The 27,192-nt window shown below is 48.2% G+C and overlaps 2 protein-coding genes across 5 annotated transcripts in view; one reads left to right on the top strand and one right to left on the bottom strand.

The window, feature by feature from the left end:
* Positions 1 to 27,192, bottom strand: part of LOC149366735 (flap endonuclease GEN homolog 1-like) — a 141,443-nt gene that overhangs the window by 71,836 nt on the left and 42,415 nt on the right. The gene's annotated exons all lie outside the window — the stretch shown is intronic.
* LOC149366738 (iripin-8-like) lies at positions 21,830 to 22,945 on the top strand. Its single transcript, XM_089568797.1, has one exon. The coding sequence runs from the start codon at positions 21,830 to 21,832 to the stop codon at positions 22,943 to 22,945; it is 1,116 nt and encodes a 371-aa protein (XP_089424923.1).

The following is a 27,192-nucleotide window of genomic DNA, read 5'->3' on the forward strand; positions in this document are numbered from 1 at the left end:
CTTCAATACGTGTCAAATGTGAGTTGTAAAAGTTAGGGTTGAGCAAGTACACGTAGTTTCATACCGTTGCCGTTGTTTACGAGCTTATGTGATGCTGTGTAAGTATCGGCGACACTTAGCAGTCAACTCCCTGTCACCGCTCTCCGCCGGTAACAAAAAACGAAGTGAACCATCGCCTTCTACCTTTGTTTTCAACAGGCTCTAATGTGCAGCTGCCAATTGCAAGGAACAAGACCACCTCATACGCAAAAAAGAAACAAAAAGAAAACCACTGTTGTGGTTGTGAAGTACCGGCCGTAATGTATACACAGTTCAGCACTTCTTTTTTGGCCAAAACGTGATTTAGACCGTTGTGCGTGCGCATTAAGCTTACCGCAGGTTTTTTCAAAAGCATATGACACCAAAACCACCACACTGTGACAATTTGAGCGGTACAGACAGACCGTGTGTGTGTTTCGCATACAAGGCTTTTATTTTCTACCGTGGACTGTCCTCGGTGGTGGCGTAGTCATATCCGCGCTCGGCTCATAGTCCAAAGGTTGTCGGTTCGAATCCTGGTGTTTTCATGTATGTTTATTTCTGTTTCCTTTATCGTTGTTATATGTGTGAAGTTCTGTCGGAAACTATCCCGCTATAAATTACGCTGGAAATCACGCGTCGTTTGCATTTTTTCATTAAATGTCTGCTCCCGGGGACTAACGGTTGCACCCTTTCGAAGGGGACCAACAGTTACACCCTTTGCAGTTAGTCCCGAAAAGGACGATTGCCAGTGGCAGGTCAGTTAGTCCCCAAAAAGACTAACCTCTCGCCCCCTATTCGCCCCTTTTTTCTAAGAGTGTATAGTGCGCATGGTATTCCAAAAGCGCCCACCTTGAGCGCGTACGCCAAAGAAGGGCCCTTGGAGCACACTTTCAGCATATCGAGTGCCCTCAACAATTTTTCAACCGAACATTCTCGTTCGAAAAATGAGGGGGGAGATGTCCCTTTGTCAATATAAGACAGAAGTGGTGGAAAGGATGTGAGGAGCGGGTCGGGACAGGTACTTGTCAAGAGAACGCATCATGGTAACCTTTCGGCAACTTCTTGTTACACTATCTCGATGGCTGGGGGCCTGCGTCGAGGCTTCAGGTTCCGGCATATTAGGGAGCAGCCCCCCTCACCTTCTTCCAAGAACGATACAATGGAGGGCTACTGACTCATCCCCCTTCACGCTAACCCCTTGAGCCAGCCGAGCAGGAAGTGGAAACGCGGTCTGTGAACGAGGGTTCTTGGTTTGAAGATACCTTCATGAAAATAAGCTTTCCTGCAATTCTGCAAGTTGTCCATTTACTTCACACACAATGAATGCCGGCACGTCGAGAGTATGCTAGGGTGCGTCAGCGGACATCAAGGCCGCCAAGTGACCCACAGCGAAAGCGGGTATCTTCCACGGAGCTGCCTTCGTTGTCTGCATTCTCAGTGCACGCTCTGCGACGTATTAACATCGACAGCTGTTGAGGGCATGTTTCTCGGTTGTGCATCGTCGGTGTTGGCGTTGATGTCTGAGAGGTACGAGCACAGTTACATCACGAGTGAAAGAATAGTGAGGCCATGCGTATTCAAAGCAATATGAAAATAAATGGCAATAAGAAATACGAATTTCATCACCTGAAATCTCGCGTTCTACAGTGGTAATCACGTCCTGTGATTTTTGTGTTCTACTCTGAGCGTTTTCTTTTTGTTTTTGATATAGTGACATTGGAGCCTAGACGCTTTGTCGTCGCCAGATGATCTCTGGAGAAACGGAAAGTTTGCTACATTCGACTGGTTTCTAGCCACACAAGGCGAGAACACGCGGTTTTTGAAGCTTTCACCAATTACGTGGCCGCTGAAAGGTCTCGTCCGTTCCCAATGGTTTGTTTTATTTGATACTGCACACAAGCCATAATAACACAGTGCACGCACGTTTAATGAGAAGGAACGAAGTAAAGGCTCTAGGAAAAGCCTTTCAGCATGCCGTATTTTTCAGTAAGTGAGCAGACGAGAACCACGGCCACTCGGTGATGCGGTTCCATCGATGAAGTTCCATGCGGTTCCATCGTAGACAGTGGCTGTATCGGGGAGGCGGAAGACACACTGCAGGAGGCTGCGGATAGGGAGGACAGAATGGTAGGCCCCAATCATTTGACCCCAACCTAGAGACCCGACCATCACGGTCGTAGCAACAACCGTAGCCAGAGTAATGAGAGCCCGCGGGCTCGGTTTACAGGTACAAGCCATCATAAACCATAAATACGCTGGATAAGCAGCGACTGACGCGTCTGACCAGAATGGTTACTGGACACAACTACGGGCACAGCAAAACCGACAGCCCGGCTTTTAGTGATGCGTTTATAGTGGGCCGCAACGCGTACCATCTTCCATTTCACAACCTAGCCCGGGGCCGGTTAATACGGGCCACACCACGGTTACGAACGCAGCCAAGACGGCACTTAAAATGCCTGCACAGGCTAGTACTACCCAGCAAACCAAAAACCTCTCAGAGATGTCTAGCTATAGACGTCTCTGAGAAGTTTTTGGTTTGCTGGATAATCGTAGTCCTATACGCTGGCCAAATCAAAAGACTTAGACGACCCCAACGGGTTCCTTAGCGGCACAACTAATTGGCCCAATATTAGAAATGATTTGTCAAATGCCGGTCCTACATAGGAACAGAGTTAACCCATCCTTTTCCTATATTGGGCCAATTACCTGTGCTGCTGGCCTACCCTTGCCCGGACACACGGTAGGTGTGTCTCTCTGTCTCCCGGTTTCATCAGCCGAACAATGTCTCTGACGTCAAATTGAGGTTGAGAGAAGCCAACAGCCACAGAAACCAAGGAGCACAGGGGATTTTTTTTATTTATTTATTTTGTGGTGTTGATCAACTTAGAACATTAATTAATATGTTATCGCTTAAAGGTAATTGATTAGAAAAGCAGAAGAAAAAACAACCACATGCCGCCGGTGGGATCCGAACCCACGACCTCCGAATTACGCGCCCGGTGCTCTACCTCTGAGCTACGGCGAAAGGCTGTCAAATCTGCTGCTTTCGGGGGTATTTATGTTTACAAATAACCTAACCTTGAGAGTGTTCATCAGCGCCACCCACGTTCGTAAGCGGCGGACGTAGAACGTCCTGAGTTACCGCTGGTGTGACGTAGTACGCCATCGAACGGCGAGGGTGGAAGCTGTGGGAGAACCCTCTTATGCTTCCTATGGCGTCAAGGCTGCCAGAACCGAGGCCCTCGCTAAGCAATTAAGCAAACAAGGGAAGGGGAATGAGGGGCCCGTTATAAATATGAGAGAAGCCAACAGTCACGTGAGGCATGGAAAAACTGCAATATAATCGCTGCTGCATCTTTTTAATTCACTATATACAGTGTTGAAGCCAGCCTTCCTCAAGGGTCGAAATGACAACCAATGTAGAAGCAGTGTTTGCATTGCGGCTTTTTCATGCCTCACGTCGACCTATAGCCACGCTTTGACGTCACAGTCATCGTTCGGCTGTTGAAACCGAAACGGCACAAGAAAGAAATTCGATTATTAATGGTTTAGCGTCCTGCAGACAGCCTGAACATCCGCAGGGCGTCTCTGGGAGTTTTTAGTGCCCATTAGGCTATAGCCACAGCTGGCACATGACAGGGGAAACTGGAGGGAGATGAGAGAGGCCTTCGTTCTGCAGCGGACGTACTTACGCTGATTCCGATGATGACATCGTAGCACACTGGCATTTCTTTCATTTCGCCTCCATCGAAATGCAGAAACCAGCCAAATGCCATAGGCACTGAGCCACATAGGCGGGTCAGCTATAACAGCATGTATTTTTGCACTTAGAACAATGGGGAGTAAATGACGTCCTAGCTTCAATCACGCCAGGGGAAATAACTTAGAGCTTATGAGGCCCAGAGGAGGCAACCGGTGACCTCTCGAAGTGTCAGAAAAAAGAAGGGAAGAAAAAAATTGCAGGGGACATTGAGGCTCCGCCTTAATGGTACGACGCGATAGCGTAATTGACATTTAATGCCAATTTTTTTATTTGCAGTGAAAAACTGTTAGAGGGAGTCCAACCACGATGGCCCGTCCCTAAAAATACAAAACAGTTCTGCTCGTCGTATTCTTTGTAATTATAATCGAGCTGCCTGCATTTCTGCAATAAAATTAAATCTTAGCCTGCCATATTTAGCATCTCACCGTAAAGCCCCTAGAATTTCACTTTTTTTTACAAGATATTTCAGCACCCTTCCCTTCGCGACGAACTGACCTCCCCTCCCCAATACATTTCATCAAGGCTAGATCACGAGAACAAAGTCAGAATTCCATTATGCAAAACCAATGCCATGTTTCAGTCATGGCTTCCCCGCACAGCTGCTGAGAGGAATCACCTCCCCGCATCGACCGCTACAATTACTGACAACCAACGCTTTAAGACCATATTAGAGAGCACTGCATAACTTTAGGAGCACTTATTTCATTTTTTATGCACCAGCATTTTTTTCACTGTATTGCTGCACTGTATGTATTGTATTATATTCTATTAACCAGCAGATCAAGAACCCATTAGATAACATTATATAACTAGGAGCCATCATTTCTGTATTACTAATTACTTTGCTGCGCTGTGCGTTGTTTTTCTTTTAGTTTTTTAACCACTCCTCTCAAAAATTCCTGTGGCCCTGAGGGTACACGAAATGAATAACTAAATAAATAACTAAATGGTCGGTTGGTTTATGGGGTTTAACGTCCCAAAGCGACTCAGGCTATGAGAGACGCCGTAGTGGAGGGCTCCGGAAATTTCGACCACCTGGGGTTCTTTAACGTGCACTGACATCGCACGGTACACCGGCCTCTAGAATTTCTCCTCCAAAGAAAATCAGCCGCCGCGGCCGGGATCGAACCCGCGTCTTTCGGGTCAGCAGCCGAGCACTATAACCCCTGAGCCACCGCGGCGGCAAATAAATAAATAAAAATTGGCAGAGGCTTAGCTTGGTTAAGCCCGGTAGGTTGCGAAAGCAAATGGCAAACTATCTTTGCACACAGTGAGAAAGATCCACCGTGACTACCCGCCGCGCTCCGCCGACGGATCGAGCTGGGGGGCCTTTTTTTATGCAGCTGGTATGACGTCACCTCGACTGTAGCGCCACTGGTGAGAGGAGCGCGAGGCTCACCGCCGTGACTACCGCCGCCCTCCGCCGACGGATCGAGCTGGGGGCCCTTTCTTTATGCAGCTGGTATGACGTCACCTCGACTGTAGCGCCACTGGTGAGAGGAGCGCGAGGCTCACCGCCGTGACTACCGCCGCCCTCCGCCGACGGATCGAGCTGGGGGCCCTTTTTTATGCAGCTGGTATGACGCCACCTCGACTGTAGCGCCACTGGGGAGAGGAGCGCGAGGCTCACCGCCGTGACTACCGCCGCCCTCCGTCGATGGATCGAGCTGGGGGCCTTTTTTTCGCGGGTGGTATGACGTCACTCCGCGAAAGGTCAACCGTAACTACCGCCGCGCCACGCTGAAGGCTCAAAACCTAGCGTAGTATTGCTTTCGCAATAAAATAACGCCACGGGTGAGCGTGCTCTGAAGACGACAAAGGGAGCGCGAGGCGGGCGCACGGGATGATCACGTGATCGGCCCCTCGGCAGCCTCACGAGTGCTCCTGACTCGCCAATGGCTGCAGCGTCATCATTGCGGCTCAGAGCGGATTTCGCGCGGGGCGTAAAACTGCTACACGTTACGTTGGCCATGGCAGACATAGTACCGTCGAATCAGCTGCATTCAGCATCAGAGATTAGGCGCGCGCGCCAGCGTGAGAAAACTGGTGAGCAATGGCAAACTCCAGCCATGTGTGAGGCAGAACTTGTCAGCAAACAAGGAAACAGTGAGTGAATGGGAATGTCAGTGAGTGGTCATGAGCGTGAGTGAGTGGTTACGAGCGTGAGTCGACATGAGTGCGAGTGTGAGTGACTGGTTGAGCGGAATTGAGTGCGAGTATGAGTGAATGGTTGTGAGGCAGAACTTGTCAGCAAACAAGGAAACAGTGAGTGAACGGGAATGTGAGTGAGTGGACATGAGCATGAGTGAATGGTTGTGAGTGCGATTGAGTAGTTGTGAGTGTGAGTGAGTGGTTGTGAAAATGCCAGTGGTCATGAGTGCCAGTGGATGGTTGTGAGTGCGAGTGGACAAGATGTGAATGTGAGTGAGTGAATGTACGTGTGAGTGCCATGAGTATGAGTGTGATTGAGCTACGTACCTCTCATAGTGCCGAGGTATGGTCAGAACGCGTAAGCCTGGCGGCTTCACGGTCAAACTGAACTTGGGAACGTGGCATATGTTCGGGAGAGCAAAGCGTCCGGTCTAGCTTTCTCCTATTCAAGGAGCCGCCGCTGGCTAACTGTCTGCTAAAGAATGTACAGCGCATTCGCAAAGCCGAAGTGCGGCGAGAATACCGCCGTGGGGGCATCTTTTTGCTGAGTTGTTCAGGTTAAGCACTAGCTTAGCCGTTGCGTTTTCTTTTTTTAAGTTCAGCTGGGATATCGTTAACTCGCGTTTGTTCCCGATCCACTCTGCTCTCTTCCTGGATCCTAACTTCACACCTGCCATTTCCCTCTCCGTACACTGTAAACAAAAATATACCCAAAAGGGAGTAAGAATGGTGGCGGCCACCCTTTTTGCTCCATTTGTGAAAACATTTACTCCATGAGTGGGTAGTAAAACGGTGGACTGTTCTCCATTTTACTCCCATGAGGGAATAATGGAGTAAAAATGAGGATTTACCAGCATTTACTCCACACTGTGAGCAAAAAACACCCAGAAGGGAGTAAATGGCTTGTCCTCTAACGCACACCCTAAAGGAGTTTTTTTTACTCCATATGTATGGTGTTTTTTATTTACTCCCTTATATAAGGGAGTTGTTTTGGAGTGAAAAGGGAGTAAATTTTTTACTACCCACAGAGATGGAGCCCTAAAATGGCGTCATGTTTATTTATCCTCATTCAGGCTCATTGCTACAGCAGTGAAAGCGACGGAAACGGGCAGTAGCTCTGCGGGCCGCCGGCAACCCAGCTTGGGAAACTGAACTGCCCTAAAGTGACCCCGCCTCACGCATTCTTTCCGCCGTCTGCTAGCCCAGCGGCGGAGTACGCGGCAGGAGTCGTCTGCTTGTCCAGCGCTGGATTAAGGGGGGGGGGGGGGGGCTTAGGGGGCTGCAGCCCAGGGCCTCACCTCCGACAACAGGAGAAGGGGGCCCATTTATTCTAACCTGCTTATTATATGGAAATGGGAACCACAGTCAATGGAACTTCGAGTGAAACGTATGAAGCGAGAAAACCGAAACGAGGAGACGGGCCCCCAGCTAATGTAACTTCGTTTAGCCGAATCGGTTGGTAGGAAAGCTTGTCGAGCTGCAAAAACAGGAATCCTCCTCCACCCCGGTGGGGCCCCCTTACGAAGCGATATATGCGTTTGCTTAAGGATTGGGGGAGGGTTTTTGTAGTTTTTTGTCAATCCCCCCATCCAGTGGCGTCTGAAGGTGTAGTGTGTTTGAAAATCCTGGAGTCGTCGCTCCTGCATTACGATTCCGGCAGCGCTGAAATTTTTCTCGCTGCTTGAACTGGTGGCCGGAACGGCTAATTCTTATAATTCTTAGGACGCTTGAATTACGAAGAGGAGTGGCAGGCGTGGTGTCGTAAGGGATGGAGTAAAGGGTGGTTCTTTTCTCTTCTTCTTTGTACGGAGAGGTTGTCCCTCCGTTCTTCTCTCTTCCAACGAAGTACTGAGCCAGTAGGATGAGACTTGCAGGAAAGACAGGGACTCTTGTCGAGCACTGATATAGGTTTTATGTACACAGGCGACTATTTACAAGGAGTATATACATGACAGCATCATGTCCCACCAGCCGCCCCGTGGACCCACTCCACGGCTACTCGAGGGCACGGTCTGCGTGCCTGGCTCCGGTCGAGACCAAAATCTCTGAGTCGCGATGGCGGCAGAGCATCGCGCGCCCCCGCGCTCTCTCCCCACGCGAAAAGAAAAAAAAAGCAAAGTGGAGCCTCGTCACTACATGTGTTTTCGCTCTCTCCCTAAAAGCCCCGGCCTCGGTGCCATACACAGCTTGGAAACGCGGCGACGAACGCCCTCCCGCAACAGGGACCCCTCGGGGCAGGTGCGATGCCGCTAAACCTTCCCAGATGAGGCTAGCAAATGGGCGCGCAGCCACCGGGCATCGTCCGTACCGCGCCACGCCGTGCGGCACCGGCCCTGTCAGAGAAGGGATGCCTTCGCTAACCCGCGCCCTCCGCGAGCCTAACCCTTTGAAGAAAGCCGCGAGGCGCGAATGCTGCCCCTCCCTCTCCCCACAACAGACCTGTGGGTGATCCGCACTCGGCCACGGAGGATGCTTTCTTCCCGCAGGCCACGACCGGGCGGAAACGCGACCTTCAACTGATAGGGGAGACCCCTCGTTTACTTTGGTAAAAAAAAAAAAAAAACACGGAAACGAGCTCTTAGCGAAACAGCGAACGCCGTCCAGGCTAACGACCGCGATGCTGTCGCCGCGCCGCTCGTAGAGCGGCTTTTTCAGTCATTATTACGGCGCTGGTTAAAATGGAAAGAGGCGATTGAATGGCGCCAACCTTACAGATGGCGTGCCATGACACGCTGTCTTTTTTACTTGTCAGAGCCAGAAAATAAGCGACAGCACGGCGCTCTCCTGCGAATGCTGTGTTCACTTCGCTGAAAAGCGATTACGGCGAAACGCAGCAACCAAGGCTGCGCCAGAACAGTACGAGCTGAGCCGTAGTGGAGACACCAGTGGCATTCCTCTAATGCCATTCATGTGGTGGGGGCCCCCCTTCGCTCTTGCCCGCTACTATTGTCCGTCTCCCCTGCCGGAACCGCCACGAGTAGCTCCTGCCTGGTAGACGGACAAGAGAGAAGGCAGTCAGCTCTGCAGTGCGTTGCGAAGCGTCTTCCCGAGAATGGCACCACAAAATGTCTCGGCGAGTGGAAGAAGTTAACCCTTTCTCGAGGCGCTGCTGGAAGAAAACATTGACGTTTCGTACTGGCAGTGACATGTTCCTCTTGTCCACCTTGGTCAACACATAGGAGGTGTTGCCTCGGTCAACGACCAGTCTTTCGGCAATACCGCAGTTCATTAGAAAAGCTTCCCTGGGCGGCGCGACCCCGCGTGCGCTGTATGCAGCCTTACCTCCGCTTCTCGAAAGCTTCCATTCTTCTTACCCTTCCTACTGCAAGACGCCCACAGCTGGTGGCTTTTCCCCAATGTTGGTACTTGCTAGAACCGAAAATAGGTTTTGAGCCCCAACTAGCTTTTGTTTGCTTTTTGTTAGCGTTTGTGCTATCCTACCATCCTTGTACATTCCCTCCTCGATGGTCTACATACAAATCACTTCCTGCTGTGCATGCAAGAGCACCATGGCCATTTTCGCACTTCCGCATAAGATTTTAGCTAGGCTGGCAGCGTTGTGGTCGCCAAAGCTGAACGTGCATGTTCTCACTAACGGCGAAAGCCACAAGCCGGAAATGCAGAGGTTCGTGAACCTCGGTTCTCGAACCGAATGGTGGTGACCGGTGGTTGGTACTAGGAATTATTCTGGGGAGGGGATACTGTTCTTGGCGTATGCTGGTGATGTCGGCCATTTAGTGGCATCACTGTTGGGGACCAGGGGAGGGGGGTGAATACCCGCGTGCCACGCACCTGCGGCACCGCGAGCGCACCTAGCGATTCCCTAGGTTCTCCAGAGACAGGCCGAGGGAGGCGCGGTGACGCCACGTCTGGTTGAGAACAAGGGCAACACCAAAAAACGTCACGGCGAAGCGCATTCTATCGACCAATCAGCGTCTCCGGCCTACCTACCCCCAAACGCTTCTGAACTGATATCAGGAGGTCGCGTTCGTCTTGCCACGCCAAGTCCGGAGGAACAGCGTTCGTCGTTCGTGCTTTGCACACCTGTCAAATTCCATTTTATCTCAACTTTTTGTCAGCTGTGACGCCGTCCGTTCATGTGAAAATGTCCGGTCGGAAGCATCAAAGTGGTGCGTCTAAACGAAAGGCGAAGTTAGAAAGAGAAGATCGAGGCTGCCAAAGATGACAAAGTACGTTCTGAATGTTGCTTCTGCGGAGCCTTATGACTGCTCTACCCAGAGTCCGTACCAATACCCCGATAGTACAGACAGTTCTTCTGTGAAGGATTTGCCAGCTCCATCACTACGGTTTCCTGGCAACAAGCCAGATTTCACTCATCTTGGTTGTCTGGATCCTGGGAAAACGGTGCCAACCTCGTTCGTCCATATATCTGAGCAACCGAGGCTAACCGAGGTCTGTCCTGTTCCTGAGTTAGCAACGTCGTTGCTACTCGGCCCGGCTTCTGCTGATCAACAGGCGCCAAACATCCCCGATGAGCCTCCTTCTACTGACGAACGCCAGCAAACAACACTGCAAGAACCGACTCACTTGTTTCCTACTAGTGAGGCTTCGAGTCATCGTGTTCCCACCCACAAAGTGTGCCTCGAGAGGACTGGTCAGACGGCTTCTCGCTGCGACAACAAAGAAGTACAGACCTCCCCGCAGCAGGAGGTAGGTTGTGAGGTTCTCCAAAGTGACCCTGCTAAGTGGCCGGACGTCATTACTGATAGCTTTCGGAGTGTATGCCTTGACAAAGGACCAGTGTATTTTCAAAATCGCGCAGAAACTTTTCCGTCTTCCGAAAGACAGTACACAACTCAGAAGCGTTATATATCACCTCATCTTTTCGTGCGAAAGGCTATAAATGGGGAAGCGTACGAGCGACACTGGTTGATGTATTCAGAGTCCAAAGGTTCCGTTTACTGCTTCATGTGCAAACTATTTTCAATTCGAAGCAACCAGAGTACTTTCACCACTCATGGCTTTTCTGATTGGAAAAAAGCAGAAGAAAAGGTTTGCGCTCATGAAAATAGCGTCGAGCACCGGAACTGTGTGACAGCATGGCTCGCCCGGTCTAACTCGAACAGCACAATTGACAAGGAGCTGGTTAAGCATCTTGTCACTGAGACCGCTTACTGGAGAGAGGTGTTGAAGCGCATAGTCGTTGTAGTTACGCTTCTAGCTGAGCGCAGCCTAGCGTTTAGGGGAAGTGATGAAGTTTTTGGTTCACCGAGAAATGGCAATTACATGGGAGTACTTGAAGTCATTGCCAAGTTTGATCCCTTTCTAGAGGAGCACATCAAACGCTATGGGAACAAGGGAAAAGGTCACCCATCGTACCTGTCAAAAACCATTTGTGACGAATTTATCGAGCATATGGCAAAGGCTGTCAAAGATCGTCTCGTTGACGAAGTGAAACGCGCAAAATACTTCTCTTTAATTGTTGATTCCACTGCAGACCTTACACACGTTGATCAACTGTCAGTTGTTTTACGATACTACTTAATTGGGCAAGTGTACGAACGGTTTCTTGGATTTGTTCCAACTGAATCGCATACCGGCTTGCATCTTTTCGACACCGTGATGACCCTCTTGACAGCCAATGGCATCTCAATTGGTGATTGTAGGGGCCAAGCATACGACAACGCGAGTAATATGTCAGGAAAGTACAAAGGACTGCAAGCTCAAATAAAACACCTGAACGAATTGGTAGTCTACGTCCCATGTGCTGGTCATTCACTAAATTTAGTTGGCGCATGTAGTGTTGACAGTTGCCTTGAGGCTGTCAAATTTCTTGCTCTAACTCAGAGACTGTATGTGTTCTTTGCTGCCTCACCTAAGCGATGGAAATATTTTTTGAACAGCATTTGTGAAAGTGGTGACTGTGAGCAGCTTGTTTTGAAAAGTCTCTCTCAGACCAGGTGGTCAAGGCACGCTGAATCACGTAAGGCCATTTTGAAAAATTTCAAAGCAGTCTTGTGCTGCCTTGAAGCGATCTCAAAGAATGAAGAAGAAAACGGTGACACTCGGAACGAAGCGCACTTTCTCTTCAAGAAGATGACAAAACTAGAGACTGCATTCATGGCAATTTTCTGGAGTTAAATCTTGGAGCGCTTTGACAAAACGAGCGTAGCAGTTCAGAAACCAGGATTAGACATTTCTACTGCTGTAGAACTGCTGAGCTCTCTAGAAGGCTTTGTTAATTCGTTGCGACCTCTCTTTGATACCTTCGAGGAGAGAGCACGCACGCTGAGTACAAATAAATGTTATCAGGATGAGGGCAAACGTATCATTTTGAGTAAGCACCCGGACGGAAAAAGCGATAGTGTGCTACGAGGTAGAGAAAAAATTATCGTGGAGACCTTCAATGTCGTGCTGGATAGCCTAGGCTCTGCTTTGCGCGTGCGAAAGGCTGCCTACGCTGAGCTCTGCGAAAGGTTCGGATTCATAAAATTGCTGACAGAGGTTGGGAGCGAGGCCTCTATGGCACAGCAGGCTGAGAGGTTGGTGAAAACCTACGAAAATGATTTGGAACCAGCATTTCCCGCTGAACTCGTTCAGTTTGCGAACTTTCTGCACAACTCTGTGTGCAAAGACACGAGTTCCCTGGGAATAATGAAGTTGCTGCAAGAAAGAAAGCTTACTGATGTGTTTCCGAACCTTTCCATTGCTTTGAGAATATACTTAAGCATACCTATGACAAACTGTGAGACCGAGAGATCGTTTTCTAAGTTGTCGCTGATAAAAAGTCGCCTTCGTTCGAGCCTCCTTGACAATGAGTTGAACTCGCTTGCTATCATGTCCATTGAAAGTGACCTTCTCCGCGATCTATCTTTCGAACAGACTATATCTGATTTCGCCAAAGCGAAGGCGCGAAAAATGCCATTTTAAAATGAACTGTTTGCGGAGTACATGAAAAGTTCCAACGACTTTGTTGCATGTATCATCTCCCACCCTCCATGTTAACAATGAAACTCTGAGCAGTGTAATTCAAAAGATGTAAATCTTCGTTGTCCGTCTCTTGTTCGTTCTTGTGATATTGAGCCTGCTTGTAATGAGCTGTATTGTTGTTGTTTTTGATAGTGCCACATTTATTTGGTGTCATCTTTGCTTGTCTTTCCTTCAACGAAAGTATTTTAAAATATGCTTTGTAATTACAGTTGATAATTTTCATATGTATTCTAGTGAACTTTATGGTGTTTGTATTGCCTTAAGTATTGTATATATCTGTTGTATATTTATTGTGTAACGTGTATAACGAGAACTGCAGTCTGATACTTGAATTTTAAAAAAGAAGGTTTGGGTACAATCAAGCGTCTCCTCACAGGATTAGATTTAGTGATCCAAACAAATCCTAGCTTCTTCAGAAAACAGAATGCAGATTAAGTGAATTCGCTCAGTGAACAGATGTGCTGGTGTTTACAACAGCACGCGTCTCCTAAATTTTGTCGCTCTCCTTATAGTAATAACACCGGGATTTTTTCTTTAGCTTTACCAAACTGAAAAACAAATCGGGATTTGCTAGCTTCTTTGAGGTCCCACAGTTTCACTTCGTGCTCCGGCGGCCACTAGGAAAGCGAAACACTCGTTTATGGGTTTATGTTTAGATTCATGGGCTTTAATGTCCCAAATCAACTCCGGCTATACAGGACGCGGATAATTTCGACCACCTCGGGTTCTTTAAAGTGCACTGATGTCGCATATTACACGGGCCTCTAACATTCCGCCTCCAGCGAAATGCGACCGGCGTGGCCGGGACAATTTATTTGTTCGTTCTTTTTTCTAAGTATTGATTTCGTAGAATGAAGGTGTGAATGAAAGAGAGAAATAGGTGCCGTAGTGTAGAGCTCAGAAATAATTTCGACCACCTGGGGATCTTTAACGCGCTCTGACATCGCACAACACACGGGCGCCTTATTGCATTTTCCCTCCATCAAAACACGGTCGCCGTGTGGCTGGGTTTGAATTCGGGTACTCGGCTCAGCAGCCGAGCACCTAACCACTGAGCCGGGACTTTAATTCTCCTTTTCAAATTTTCCCCACGAGGGCAGTAGTAAAAGTTCATCGTGTGATCAAATTAATTTTAATAACTTTTAATATTACCCTCTCGGGCACTAATTAACGAGTGTTTCTATTTCCTTGTCGCTGCCGAAGCACCCATCTCAGCTTTAGGAAGCTAGCTCAGCCCGCTTTTCCTTGATGCGCTAGCATTAAAACAGCGCTGCGAAGGAAAAACCCGTCTGTCGGCTTGTGTACGGCGTCACTGCAAGAGGAGAGGAGGCGGCGCGCTGCACTGCAGCCCCGCAAGTTGTCGGTCGGCCCACGTGGCTCTTCCGTGGTGTTCGGCGCTCGGCCACATAAGCACACGTGTCGGGCGTTCTAAAAGTCGCCTGGTGTTTTTTGCGCTGTAAACCTAATGCTACTACGTTACTTCTGCAGGAATCCCATTGATCGCCTTCGCTCTTTTTACTTGTTGGAATTAAAATGAAACATGGCACATATTCTAGTCGTGTAGCGGGGAGCAGGAAAGAGGGGGCAAGTAGAGGGAGAGGGGGCCTACATCCGCATTAGCCCAGGGCCCTAGATCGGTTTTAGTAGATGGGCTGCGGTGTCTTGCACCTGACACTTGGACTTCCTCGTCTCTTGCTGGACTCCAGTGATGACTTGACCCAGTTCGGCGGCGAGGTGCTATTTCCCGGGTGTCCCAGCTAAATGTAACCAACCTTTTAAAAAAGACGAGGTGTCGTAGTCCAGGGAAACCAACTAAAGGTTGTTCAGAGTCGCATGGCCTAGTCTCGAGTAGTTTTTTCATTCATCAAAGTAAATTAGTTAAGCTTAATTAGCTAACTTTTTAATTATAGACTTTAGGAAAAAAGTGTCAATGGAAATGTTTTAGAAGAACTCTAGTTTGGGCTAGTTGGTTCATGATTCAACAGGAAAATGGCGCAAAAGACGTGGACAAAAGAGACAAACACGACAGGACCAGCGCCAACTTACAACTGAATTTTATTTCGCACCAAACCCGCCTTTATGTAGGCCAACACGCCCTAACATCCGTGTAATCACGCACAGGCAGTAGAAAAGATAACTGTAAGATATCTAGCACATGAAGCGCAATAGCAACCACGTAACATACTATCATGACTAAAAAAAACCAACAAAAAAAAACCAACAAAAGTATAGCAAACAACACTAAAACGGTCATGACCAAGCAACTCTTCAACACCAAAAACGATACACACTCATCAGTGATACCAGATGACCAACAAAGAAGCGTGGAAAAAAGGTGAAGAATGAAGCGTTAAGACCAAAGCAGTGTCAAAGGTAAAAAAAGGTTGAAATGGATGAAGAGTGCAAACCTTAAAAATTGGAAACCAAAAACCAGCAGCCACATGAATGATAACCGATGACCAACCAGAAAAAAGATGGACGCGAAGCTGTGACCAAAGTCGGCGTCAAAGGTATAAAAACGAGAAAAAAATTGGAAACGAACAACCAGCAGCCATATGAATGATAACCGATGACCAACAAGAAACATGAAAAAGGATGAATGCGGAGCTCAGACCAAGGTCAGCGTCAAAGGTGTAAAAAACGAGAACAAAAACCGCGCAAAAACCGCACATCGTCAAAAAAATCGTCAAAAATTGCAACCAATGCCAAAGGAAAGAGCGTGCACAACAAAACAAAACGAAGAGCCTACAGAAAACTTTCTAGAAAAGTGTACTCCTCGTTGCTAAGCGTAATGGATGGCTTGCTGACGCATCTGCTCCCTTCTTTCCTGATGTAAAAGGCTTCGACCACCTCTCTCTCAAATCTGTCCTTCCCACTCCTCAAAAAAATAGTTTTCTCGAACTCCGGACGGCAACCCCTGCAGGCTTTGCAATGATCCACTAGAAAGCTTCCTTCGTTATTCCGCAGATTCCGGCAGTGCTCGCTGGCTCGCTCATTAAAACATCGACCAGTTTGGCCAATGTAGCTGAGCCCGCAACTTAAGGGAATCTGGTAAACAACCCGCGTCCTGCACCGTGTGAACTTGTTTTGATGTTTCACAGTACAAGCCGGTTGTTTTTTCCCGTTAGTCATTGCGCAAAGCTTAGAAAGTTTGCAGGGGGCTGAGAATGCGACCTGAACATTATGTCTGCCTGCTACTTTTTTAAGGTTGTGTGAAACCTTGTGGATATATATACGGTAGTACTGCCACACGGTTGCGTGAAACCGGATCTTTGCTTTTAGGACCTTGCTTCATCTTCTGCAGTATGGCTTCACACACGGAAGTAACCATACAAGAGGGGTATCCTGCTACTTTTAACCGCTGAACTTGAGCACTGAAACTGGACGAGACCATATGGGGGCATGATTTGTTCAAAGACGCTTGCAAGGAGTTCGAAACAATTGCCCGCTTCACAAGCTTCGAATGAGCACTGTCAAAGGGGAGCAAACCTTTCTTTGAACGCGGATTATACATCCAACACAAGCCATCTTTGCAAAACCGTACCCTAAGGTCCAAGAACTGGAGTTCGCCATTTGTCGGGACCTCCTTAGTAAAACTGAGGCCTTGGCTGTGTTCTGAAAACACGGACATAGTCCTTGCGACCGCAGCGTCTAGCTCATGCTCAGAAGTGTCTTTAAGGATAACTAAGAAATCGTCAACATACCTATGTACAGAGACTACGTGCGGATCAACAAGGTGGCATCTTATGTCAGCTCCTACAATGGAGAGAAAAATATCACAAAGGGCGGGAGCTACAGACGAGCCAATGCATATTCCCTTCTTCTGAACAAAGAATTTTCCATCAAACAAAAGAGCAGTCGAACTTAGGTAAAATTCTAACAAAGAAATGAAATTGTCAACGCTTACTCCTGCTGCATTTTGAAAAGGGACTTCGCCGGTGGACTGGATGTTTTCCCTGACAGCCTTTAAAAGTCCTTGATGGGGAACGGAATAAAACAGCTCTTCAATGTCGATGGAAAACCCTGTGTAGTGCTTGGGGGGCAAAGACTCCAGGTGGTTTTGCACCTCGCACGAACTGCGCACAAGAAACGGGTCCTTGCCTACCAGGCGTCCAAGGTGGGTTTGAAGGTAGCTACTGACAAGACGTTGCCACGTCCCCCTTTCCGAAACGATGGTGCGTAGCGGTAAACCAGGCTTGTGGTTTGCACTCTTCATCCATTTCAACCTTTTTTTACCTTTGACACTGCTTTGGTCTTAACGCTTCATTCTTCACCTTTTTTCCACGCTTCTTTGTTGGTCATCTGGTGTCACTGATGAGTGTGTATCGTTTTTGGTGTTGAAGAGTTGCTTGGTCATGACCGTTTTAGTGTTGTTTGCTATACTTTTGTTGGGTTTTTTTTGTTGGTTTTTTTTTAGTCATGATAGTATATGTTACGTAGTTGCTATTGCGCTTCATGTGCTAGATATCTTACAGTTATCTTTTCTACTGCCTGTGCGTGATTACACGGATGTTAGGGCGTGTTGGCCTACATAAAGGCGGGTTTGGTGCGAAATAAAATTCAGTTGTAAGTTGGCGCTAGTCCTGTCGTGTTTGTCTCTTTTGTCCACGTCTTTTGCGCCATTTTCCCGTTGAAATGTTTTAGATCGCCTCGAAAAACCGCCAGTAGTGCTGTTTCCATCACGGTACGATTTGCGTAGCTTCATTTATCGGTCTTAAAAGAAAGTTAACACGTGACCAGTTCCTCGCTCGCATCTCTGCCCCAAAGTGCACCCAAAGTCTCATCGAGGTGAGGACTTCAGAAAAACAGAATTTTATTCTCTAAGGTGCATCTTGGGACGTTGAAGTGGCACGGTTGTCATGTGGAAGCTTTTTTTATTGTCTGAATTACGGTTAACGGCCGCTAAAAAAACTATTTTACGCAAATAGTACGTTGCTGCAAATGTTTCAGCCAGCGGTTTTTCAAAGCGATCTGCAACTTTTCCATTGACACTTTGTTCATCAAGTCAATAATTAAAGTTACCTTATTAAGATTAACTAATTACTTAACTTTGAAAAACGAAAAAAATGTTCCAGGCTAGGTCACACGACTCTAAAGAACCCTCAGTTGGTTTCAGATGGCTAAGGCATCCCGTGTTTTTTAAAAGCTTGGCTACATTTAGCTGGAACACCTGGTATATATTCATTTATAACCACCAGGGCTTTACGTGCCGAAAGGTGCGTAGATGTTCAACACACGCATGCCGTTGTTCAAATCCGTGGAAATGAAGCGACCTTCAATATCTCGGTCATGGCGCAGCATCTTCACTCCGAGGTCGCGAAGGAAAACAAGAGCCCCCCCCCCCCCCCCTTCCCCTTGTCCCAAAGCTCCAGTACGATTTCGTACCGAATGACGTGTCGACTTCCCCTTGCTTAGCTGCCCTCGTGAGGGCGCGACAGTTCAGCGTGCCTAGTACAAGAAAAAAAGTCGTGGTGGTGGGGGAGGGGGATCGGGAGGGGGGTTGGTTAGTCAGACTACAGAAGGGTTCTCCTCCAAGTCCACCACAGGCGAGGTGAGAGGGTAGTCTGGAGATGAGTCATAACTATTGTCTGAAACAAACTCAGTCACATGCCTTGCCCCCACAGAACTCCCAGAGGGATGGCATGCCTTTCTCCTCGTCGCTGTCAGACTCGTTTTCGCTGGAACTAGCTAGGCGTGGAGGGTGATTAAGACAGGCGCGCTTTGTTAGGGGCCCTCCATCTGAGGAACTTGAGCTTGCTTCTGGGAAGTTGTTCTTTGTCTGCTTCTTGGTCTTCTTCCTGGGGCTTCGCTTCCTCTTCGGGTGGGTTCACTTGGCCTGTGTTTCTTTGTCCTCGTTGGCCTGGTCCCAGGTGGCCGGAACTACGTCCACTTCCCTCCCGTGAAATCCTGAACACCACGTGAACGGCGACCACGTGAACGGCGCGTGCCGTTCACGTGGTCGCCTTCTCTTTTTGCTCGACACGACGCATCAAACTAAAAATGAACCATTTGGTACAAGGAAGTTTAGTAAATTAAATTCCACTTTGTGCAACTAATGTGGTGTTGGTCCTTAAGCATAAATTAAAAATTATACTGTAAATCATGTTGCTAGTGTCTTCACGCAGACTGTGTTTCGCAAAATTCGGTGTTATTTAATCATTTTTGTTTTTGTTCTGTGATGGCCATAATTAAACTTATCATGCATCTCTTTGCGGGCTTGGCGCTTCGTGAGGCCATCGTGCAAGAGCAGGACGAGTAATTTGTTTGAATGCAGCCCGATAGTCCCCTCGCAAGTGGAGTGCAACGATTACTTCAGATATGACTGTTCAGTTCACTGGAGGACAGCTCCGTTGAGCACTTTATGGATGCCTCAGCCGTGCCACAGCAGCTTGCCGAGCTGCGTTGTCCAACCTGATTGGCACGCACCAAGCTTGAAAATAAATTATTCTCCCACAGCCTCTTCCACCATGCTCTTGGGCCCCCTTTCTTTACTCCCCAGGGTGGCTAGTGGTAGCGCAAGCCACCCTGTGTGCGCCAGAAGCGTAATTCTTGTAACTCAAAGCAATAATCGGGTCTTTTTTCTGGGAATTCTTTGGCACCCTAATTTATGAATATTTGTTAAGTAGAATGGGTATTATAACTAAAAGGTAGGCAAGGATATACAGCGCATCAGGAGAGGAAACCAACCCGGTAAAAAGTCCAATTCTTTGTAAATGTCCGTTACCTGGAGCAACATTTGGCTAAAATTAATTCAGGGCGAAACGAAAGGTTCAACGTTGCGGTCTTCGAGGCGCGTTTCCCAAAGGCTATGAAGCCGATGAATCTCAACCCCTCACCGCTTAGGAACGCCGCAATGCTACCATTCGAAGGCAACGCGCGGAATAATCGCTAGAAGGACGCGCATACCATTGCTTACGCAATTTACCGGGTTTAACCAGAGCTAAACCATTGGCAATTTTTTTTTTTGCATTCCTTCCACGAAGACCAGACACTGCGGCCAGGATTCGATCCCACGACCTTGTGATCAGCAGACGAATGCCATAACTACGTAGTCAGCAACCGCGGCTGGTCGGTCAGCTAGAACCACAAGCGGTAGACGGTATAGGATACTAATTTACAGAATGTAAGTGAATGCATTCCGGGGATTAGTGGGGCAGATGGATGGTTCACACACACGTGACTGTGGGCAAATTAGAAAGCTGTCACCTCCCCACCAGCCAGTCCTTCACGTCAAAGCTAGGGATAAGCAGAACTCGAAATGTGTACTTGACGCATGAGGCGCAGCCAAGCTCGAAAATGCACAGTATAATCTGCAAATCATTATCTGTATTACTTCGCTGGAATAAAATAGCTCAACGTTCAGTGATTGCTCCCTGAAGATAATCTTAAATCTTTTTAAATAATATTTTTGCAGATAATCTTGCACTCAAGCCGGATCGAAATGTACTGTCTCTTCGCCAAATGGGAGGCGATGACCAAAGCGGCAAAATAGGGCGACGCGCTCTCCATGCCCAATTTTCATGAGACCGCGGTTAATCCTAGATTAAGCTGTGGTTAACCTTGGCCCCCCTACCCCGATTTCACACTAGCAGATCCAACGGAATCTGTCTAGGGAGGGAATCGGTACACCCCATAGGCCGGGAGGGGGCCCCTTTGAGGGGCATTTAACGCTTCGTTCTTAAGTGAGACGTCACGTGAAAACTATTTGTGGACTGTGCAAAAATTTCTTGTTCAATATCTTGTTCAATATGGCCTGAAATTCCCAAAATAATTCGATGCACCTGGTGCAGGCGCAATCTGAAAAAAATTCCAAACAAAGTTGCCTCAGTAAACCGGGTGAGGAGTGTATACCGCGAATTGTATTAGTAATATTTTTTTTTACGCACAACCACGTATTTCTTCGCCTAGCATTTTATAAACAGGGATCCACAACAAAGAGAAACCGATAAGATGGCACTTTTGTCGACAAAAAATATGTCCGCCAGCCGACGTTTCGACCATCCGTTTGCCGAAACGTTGGCTGGAAGGCTGAGCCTACCCCCTTCGACCCTTGTTCGTTTTTCTTTCTATAAATAGAAACAATTACTCCTCTCTGTAGTTACATTTTCGTGCAATGCCTGTAAAGGCCTGGGGGTTCGTAAATCAATGTACATAGCACCTCGCCGCCGAACTGGGTCAAGTCATCACTGGAGACCAGCAAGAGACGAGGTAGTCCAAGTGTCAGGTGCAAGACACCGCAGCCCATCTACTAAAGCCGATCTAGGGACCTTAGTTCTACATCTGTGTATTGCACCTATCTATCGCACAAAGCGAAAGCATGAATCCGGTTCTCGGTAGACGAGACTTCTTAGAGGTGACCACTTCGCCGTTCCCAGAAATATCCGCCAGATAGTCAAGCCAACGTTCGTCAAGCCTGGCAGGAAAGGAACGCTGACTAATATGCCTACCCAGAGTAACATCTGCTGACATCTGTCCATCTGCCTCAAAGACAGTCTCCTTTGTGCCCTTGGTGAGGTCACCAAATAATCTATGGCAGCGTCTCTCGAGAGTTGGCAGCAGAGCACTCTTTCCCACACTGGAATTTCCGGAAAGAAGGCTCAACCAGGTCTTTCCGCGGCTTTGTGCGCGACCCAGTCGGGAGGGGGCGATCCATTGTCCGGACTGGAGGGTACCGCGCCCTTCTTGCTGTTCCTGCTAGGATGAATCATGCGCGTGGCTTGACGCTCGTGCTTCAAAGCTAAGCCAATCAGAACAGCGTTTTTTCACGAGAGAGAAAATTCTTCAGGCGCCATTCGCTGTGCCTGGCCGGGGTAAAAATCGAAACTCCCATTGGCCACCGCAGAGGAAGGGGGAAAAAGCAAAAAAAAAAAAACACCACTGCCAGTCGGTATAAAAAGAGGCGCCTTACATGCGACCTCCAGACCTCGGAAAACATCCACCATGTTGTTTGACGGTGCGCCGCTCGTGAAAGCTCACAACCACTTCGCTGTGAACCTCCTCAAGCGCTTGGCGACGGAGGATCCTTCTTCCAACGTGTTCTTCTCGCCGACTTACATCGCCGCCGTTTTCGCCATGGCCTACGCCGGCGCCGCGGAGAGCTCGGAAGACCAGCTGTCATCAGTGCTGGGTCACACCGAGGTCGGCCTCACGGACAAGTCCAGGGTCCTCCAGGCGTACAGGCTCCTCCTCGAGCGCACGTACTCGAACGTGACGCTGGAAGTGGACAACATAGTCCTGGTGCAGGACAGCTTCGATATCTCCGAAAGCTACAGGCAGCAGCTGCAAGATGTGTTTGACGCAGAGCTCATGTCCGTGGACTTCACCAGCTTCGGAGTCGACCCCGCGGAGGTCAACGCTTTGGAGCGAGAAAACATCGACAGCATCCTGCCCGAAGATGAGCCGCTGGGCATGGTTCTCTTCCTGTCCAACACCGTCCACTTCAAGGCTACCTGGCTGACCATGTTCGACCCGTGGGACTCAGGGAACAAGTCCTTTTTCAACCTGGGTACCACCGAGGTCAGTAAGCCGATGATGCAACTCACCAGCTACTTCCCCTACACTCGTCTCGACGAGCTCGGCGCGGCCGCCGTGGAGATCCCGTGCTCGGGAAACAGGTTCGCCATGGTGGTGCTGCTTCCGGACTCCGCGACGGAGCTCGCAGAGCTCAGGGACGACCTGTCGCTTGCGGTTCTCGAAGACCTCGGCAGGAGTCTCTACCCCTGTCTGGTAGCGCTCAGCCTGCCCAAGTTCAACGTGAGCGTCAGCTACGACCTGGTGCCCACCATGCGAGCCCTGGGACTCAACGTCGTCTTCGGAGAGTGGGCCGACTTCAGCGGAATCAGCGCGACCACGCCGACCTACATCTCGGCCGCCTTCCAGAAAGCGTCTTTTGAGGTCAGTGAAGAAGGAACCGTCGCGCCCGCAGTGATCGCCAGTTCGGCGGATGGACCTCTACCGGATATCACCCCATTCACCGTGGATCGCCCGTTCATCTACTATATCAGGGATCGAAAAACCAACCGCATTTTTTTCATGGGTGAGATCCACAGTCTTTGAGATGGGAGTCATCGTCCTCTGCACGAGAAGTATTTCAACTGAAGGAGCGGTTCCACGGCAGGCAAGCGTCTGAAAAGTCGGGTTGAAATAAACTACTCATACTTTCACTGCATTTCTGAGACTTCGTTTTTATTCCCGGTCTGAACTTCCTCATTCTTATTAGTGGCTTAGAGGAGTATGCCAACGGCCCTTGACATGGGCGTCCGGAAGGGGGGGGGGCAAGTGGGGCGACTGCCCCCCCCCCCCCTCCTGGAATTGCGGTTATTTATGCACTAGTAGAAAACAACTACACAGCTTGATTAGCACGCTTGGGTGATATTAAGTTATCTAATTTTGCTTATCGAGTTCAATTCTTTGTTCATTAATAAATTCTGTTTGTTCTCCAAGCCTAGCCCTAATTTTTGTTTCATGTGCGCAATTTATACTACAAATAGTTCCTTTTTGGTGCTATCCTACCGCCTCCCCTATACCCGGCCATCGGGTGCACCCCCCTGGAAAAAGTTCTGCGGGCGCCCTTGAGACTATTTCGTAAGGCCCATTAATATCCTCACACAAAGGCCTTACTTCTTAGATTGAATGTCCCGCAAAAACTTAGCATCTAGTGAGAAGCACAGATAGTTTAAGGGAAGTAAGGAACAATGGGGATTTAACATAAGGGCTGACCGCTTCCTCTGAACATCCCCCGTCTGGTGCTGTGACAAACTTAATAAAAAGTATAGGCTTCCCAAGAACTCATTCTTTGGGTAATTTTTCACTTAATTGGGACCTTTCCTTGTAAGTGAGCTAGTATATATATGCGCGCGCAGGGTGTCATGACATTCGAAACATCTGAGCTGGGGCAGCGGAAACGAAAGGATACCAGGCGGGCTGTAGTAATGAAATGAAAGAAGTGAAGGGACAGTTAGAAAGAATGGGGAGAGATAAACTACAAAGAGATCTTGTTACATATTCGCATATTAAAGCGCTAACCGCATGAGGCGATAATTCGCGGCGACACGCCGCGCGATGAAATGAGGGCCGCCGAACCACTGTCGCTCATTGCGTCGCCCGGTTTCTGGGTTTGCAGAAAATATCGCCCATCGCCCGGAAGTGCCGCGCGAGACTAGCCAATGACGGTACGTCTTGCGGGTGCGCAACTTCCGAGCCGTTTTTTTTTTTTTTTCACCGGAGACGCAGCCGACGTAGCCCTCACCACGGCCGGTGCTCCTCCCGTGACGTCACGAAAAGAAGAGGGTTCACCAGTGGCAGTGTCCATAGGAAATACATGGGAACTTCCAGAAGGTATACCGTGTCTAAAAATGGCTCGATTTTCACGAGGTTTGTGGCAGCGTTTTCTTCTTTAGTGAATAGAGGAAATGTTGCGGGCATATTTTATTGTTTAAGTTGCATTTTTTTACCAATTAGACGCAAAGTTCCAGAAAAATGCTGCTTTTAGATATGTCGAACTTCCCTGTCATCTCGGGAAAAAACAAAGCCAAATATCAAAATTTCGTCCGCAACATTTCCTCCCTTTTTCTTTCTTGATTGTTAAGCCGCAATTTCTATCCGTATCGAACCTAGTGTTTGCGCTTTACAGGCTCTGAAGGTTGTGTATGTATTTTCTGCGGGGATTTGAAATTCGCGCTAAAATTTTACTAGTGCGACGTGGCTCCACCTGGCGACAACTTATTTTGTCGCTACTACACTCTACCACAAACTTCTTGCTTGTCTGTGTTCATGCGCACACTTTTTTCTTATAACCTGGACGAACTTTATTTCTTTCTTTCCTTTTTGTCTTGCTTGGGCTGTATTTGGAAAGGATTTGGTGGTGGTGGTAGTGGTTTATTTAAAAATAAAAATAAAAAGTGAAGCAAAAGAGTGTTGCCGGCCGCGGCAATTGCTATCTAATATCTTAAGCACCCGAGCTGCAGCCGGCGGAAACGAAAGGGAAAGGGAGAGGATAGTGAGAAGTATAGAGGGGAGCGACAGCGAGAAAGGACAGGAAAGGATTTCTGCTTTTCTTTTTTTTTCTCGAGCTTCTGGTGCCAAAAGGAAGCGGGATGCAAGGCCACAACCAAAAGCACCTCACTCTCCACCCCCCCCCCCCCCCCCCCCTAGCTCACACAGTAAGGCATTGTTCGCCCAAAAACACTCGTGAGTCGAGTTATAGGGTCAAAAACCGGTTACTGGGTCCATGAAAACGTGCCGAGTCGAGTCAGGAGTCAAGGGGTCGGGACCAGTAAATTCCTTTTTTTTTTTTACTGAACTCCACCCTGCCCCGATGTGCTTGCAAACGCTGTCGAGCCGAAAAAAACGGAGGGGAGAGGATAAATGCAAACTTGTTGTTCACTTGCGCCGTCGCACCCGCGAAGGAGCGGTGGTGTGCCTCAATCTTGGATGCTACCACCAGTGGCGTAGCCAGAAATTTTGTTCGGGGGGGGGGGGGGGGGGGCTCATGTTGCAGCGCGGCCTCCTGATAGAATTGGTGGAGAGATCAAACGCAATAATAAATGCATTGCAATTGACAATGCCATTGTGTATTAGGTAACGCTACGCACTGTCTAGACAAGTGAAATATGTATTCTTTAAATAAAAAAATGTATTCGTATGTTCAAAAATCGTGGCCGACATAACTGATACCAATGCTTCCATGTTTTTGCGTATTTAATAAGTAAAGAAAATACCACACGAAGTCTAGAGCTATACCAGTCCGAAACGAGCAAAACAGTGCATGCCGCTGATATGAAAAAACCACAGTTCTCGTCCTTTTAAGTTTCATCCAACTTTGATTTGGTTGGTGCCTTGTTGGTGCTGAGAAGCGGAAGATGGGTGTTCGGCGCTGGGAAGGCTCGTACGAGACTAGGCAAAGTAAAGCTACAGGCTGTCACTACAATGAGGACATGCGGGAAAGGGACGAAAACCAGTCATAAGGCCTTGTGCTAGGAGCTCCTTTCTTTCCTATTATTTGGAGACTGACTACACAGGTGTTCAACACAATGGAACCTTTCCTGGGTAATGTCCTGCGGATGCACCAAGCCTCGCTTCCGCCATTTTAACCAACCACACCTGTCTGCTTAGCCGAAACCAGTAGCCCCCCTCTACCATTGTAAAAGAATTTTCTCAGAAAAGAAGGAAGAAAGCTTAGGCAACCCAAACCGGAAAGGCTAAATTGGTGGGTTACTGGGGAATGGTCTATTGTCTGACCCCCACATCCTTCTTTGCTGAGTGGCTTGAGAGGGGTTAACTTTTTTGTGCTTCGGACCCAGGAAACTTGGCCACATACCTACACAAAGTTCTGGGCTCTACTTTTTGAACGCGGAAGAACGAATACTTTCGTGTCGCGGTGTGGTTTACACACCTGGAGGGGGATTAGAACTTACCTCCTTTTTGGGGTATTCAGGTGCTGCCATCTATCGACAGAAAAAGTTCAAATCTGAGTTGCCTTGTAGCTGGTGAACCCTCTTAACCGGAATCAACTAGCAGCAATAAGCTTACATTTATCAGTCCACATTTTTTTTAGTTAAAATACTGGAATGAATAGCAAACAATATACGCGGAATTTATTTTGAAGCACTAGCCGCAAACCATCTGTGCAAAGATTGTTTAAGCACTGATGTCAGCACCTCTATCGCATTGCGCCTTCTCGACTTTCTCAGTAGATGTTTTTCTTCATGCATTACTTGAAATAAATTTGCCAATATTTTAAAACTTTTCCTTTTTTTCACCTGGTTTTATGAAGCATAGCGATAATGAAGAATCAAAAACTCTCGAATAGCTTTCTGAACTGCGTATGTGTATTTTTATTGGAGATACATGTATTTGTTCTAGGGTCATATTTTACATGAATACGATCGCTTTCGATACAGGTACATACGTTGCCACAGTTTAAGTATTTGCAACATAGCAAGTGGGTTTAGAAGTTGACATATAAAACACTCATGTTGCTATTTACAACGGAACCGCTGCCTTATTCCGCAGAGTCTCAGCTTTTCTCTTTTTCGCCTTGGCGTTGGCATCCAATATTTTGTCGTTCATCTTGCAGCAGTAGTTCTTGAGCAAAATGTTCGTGCTACCCCACAAGAGGTGTTTTAGAACAACTTCGCACTTGTGGCCATCCTCGCAGGTGTCAAACTCTGAGGAATCGTCACCGGCGAGCAGTTCAAGCGTGAGGTCCGTGACTAAATGAAAAAGTCCTTGTTTGTTGATAGTTGCTTAACAACTACGTAGTTGTGTGCGACAGCGTTGACGGCAAATGTTGCTGGGTAAAC

The sequence above is a fragment of the Amblyomma mixtum genome, chromosome 1 (genome assembly GCF_055824585.1).
Source record: "Amblyomma mixtum isolate Tamu chromosome 1, ASM5582458v1, whole genome shotgun sequence".
In the NCBI taxonomy this organism is placed as follows: domain Eukaryota; kingdom Metazoa; phylum Arthropoda; class Arachnida; order Ixodida; family Ixodidae; genus Amblyomma; species Amblyomma mixtum.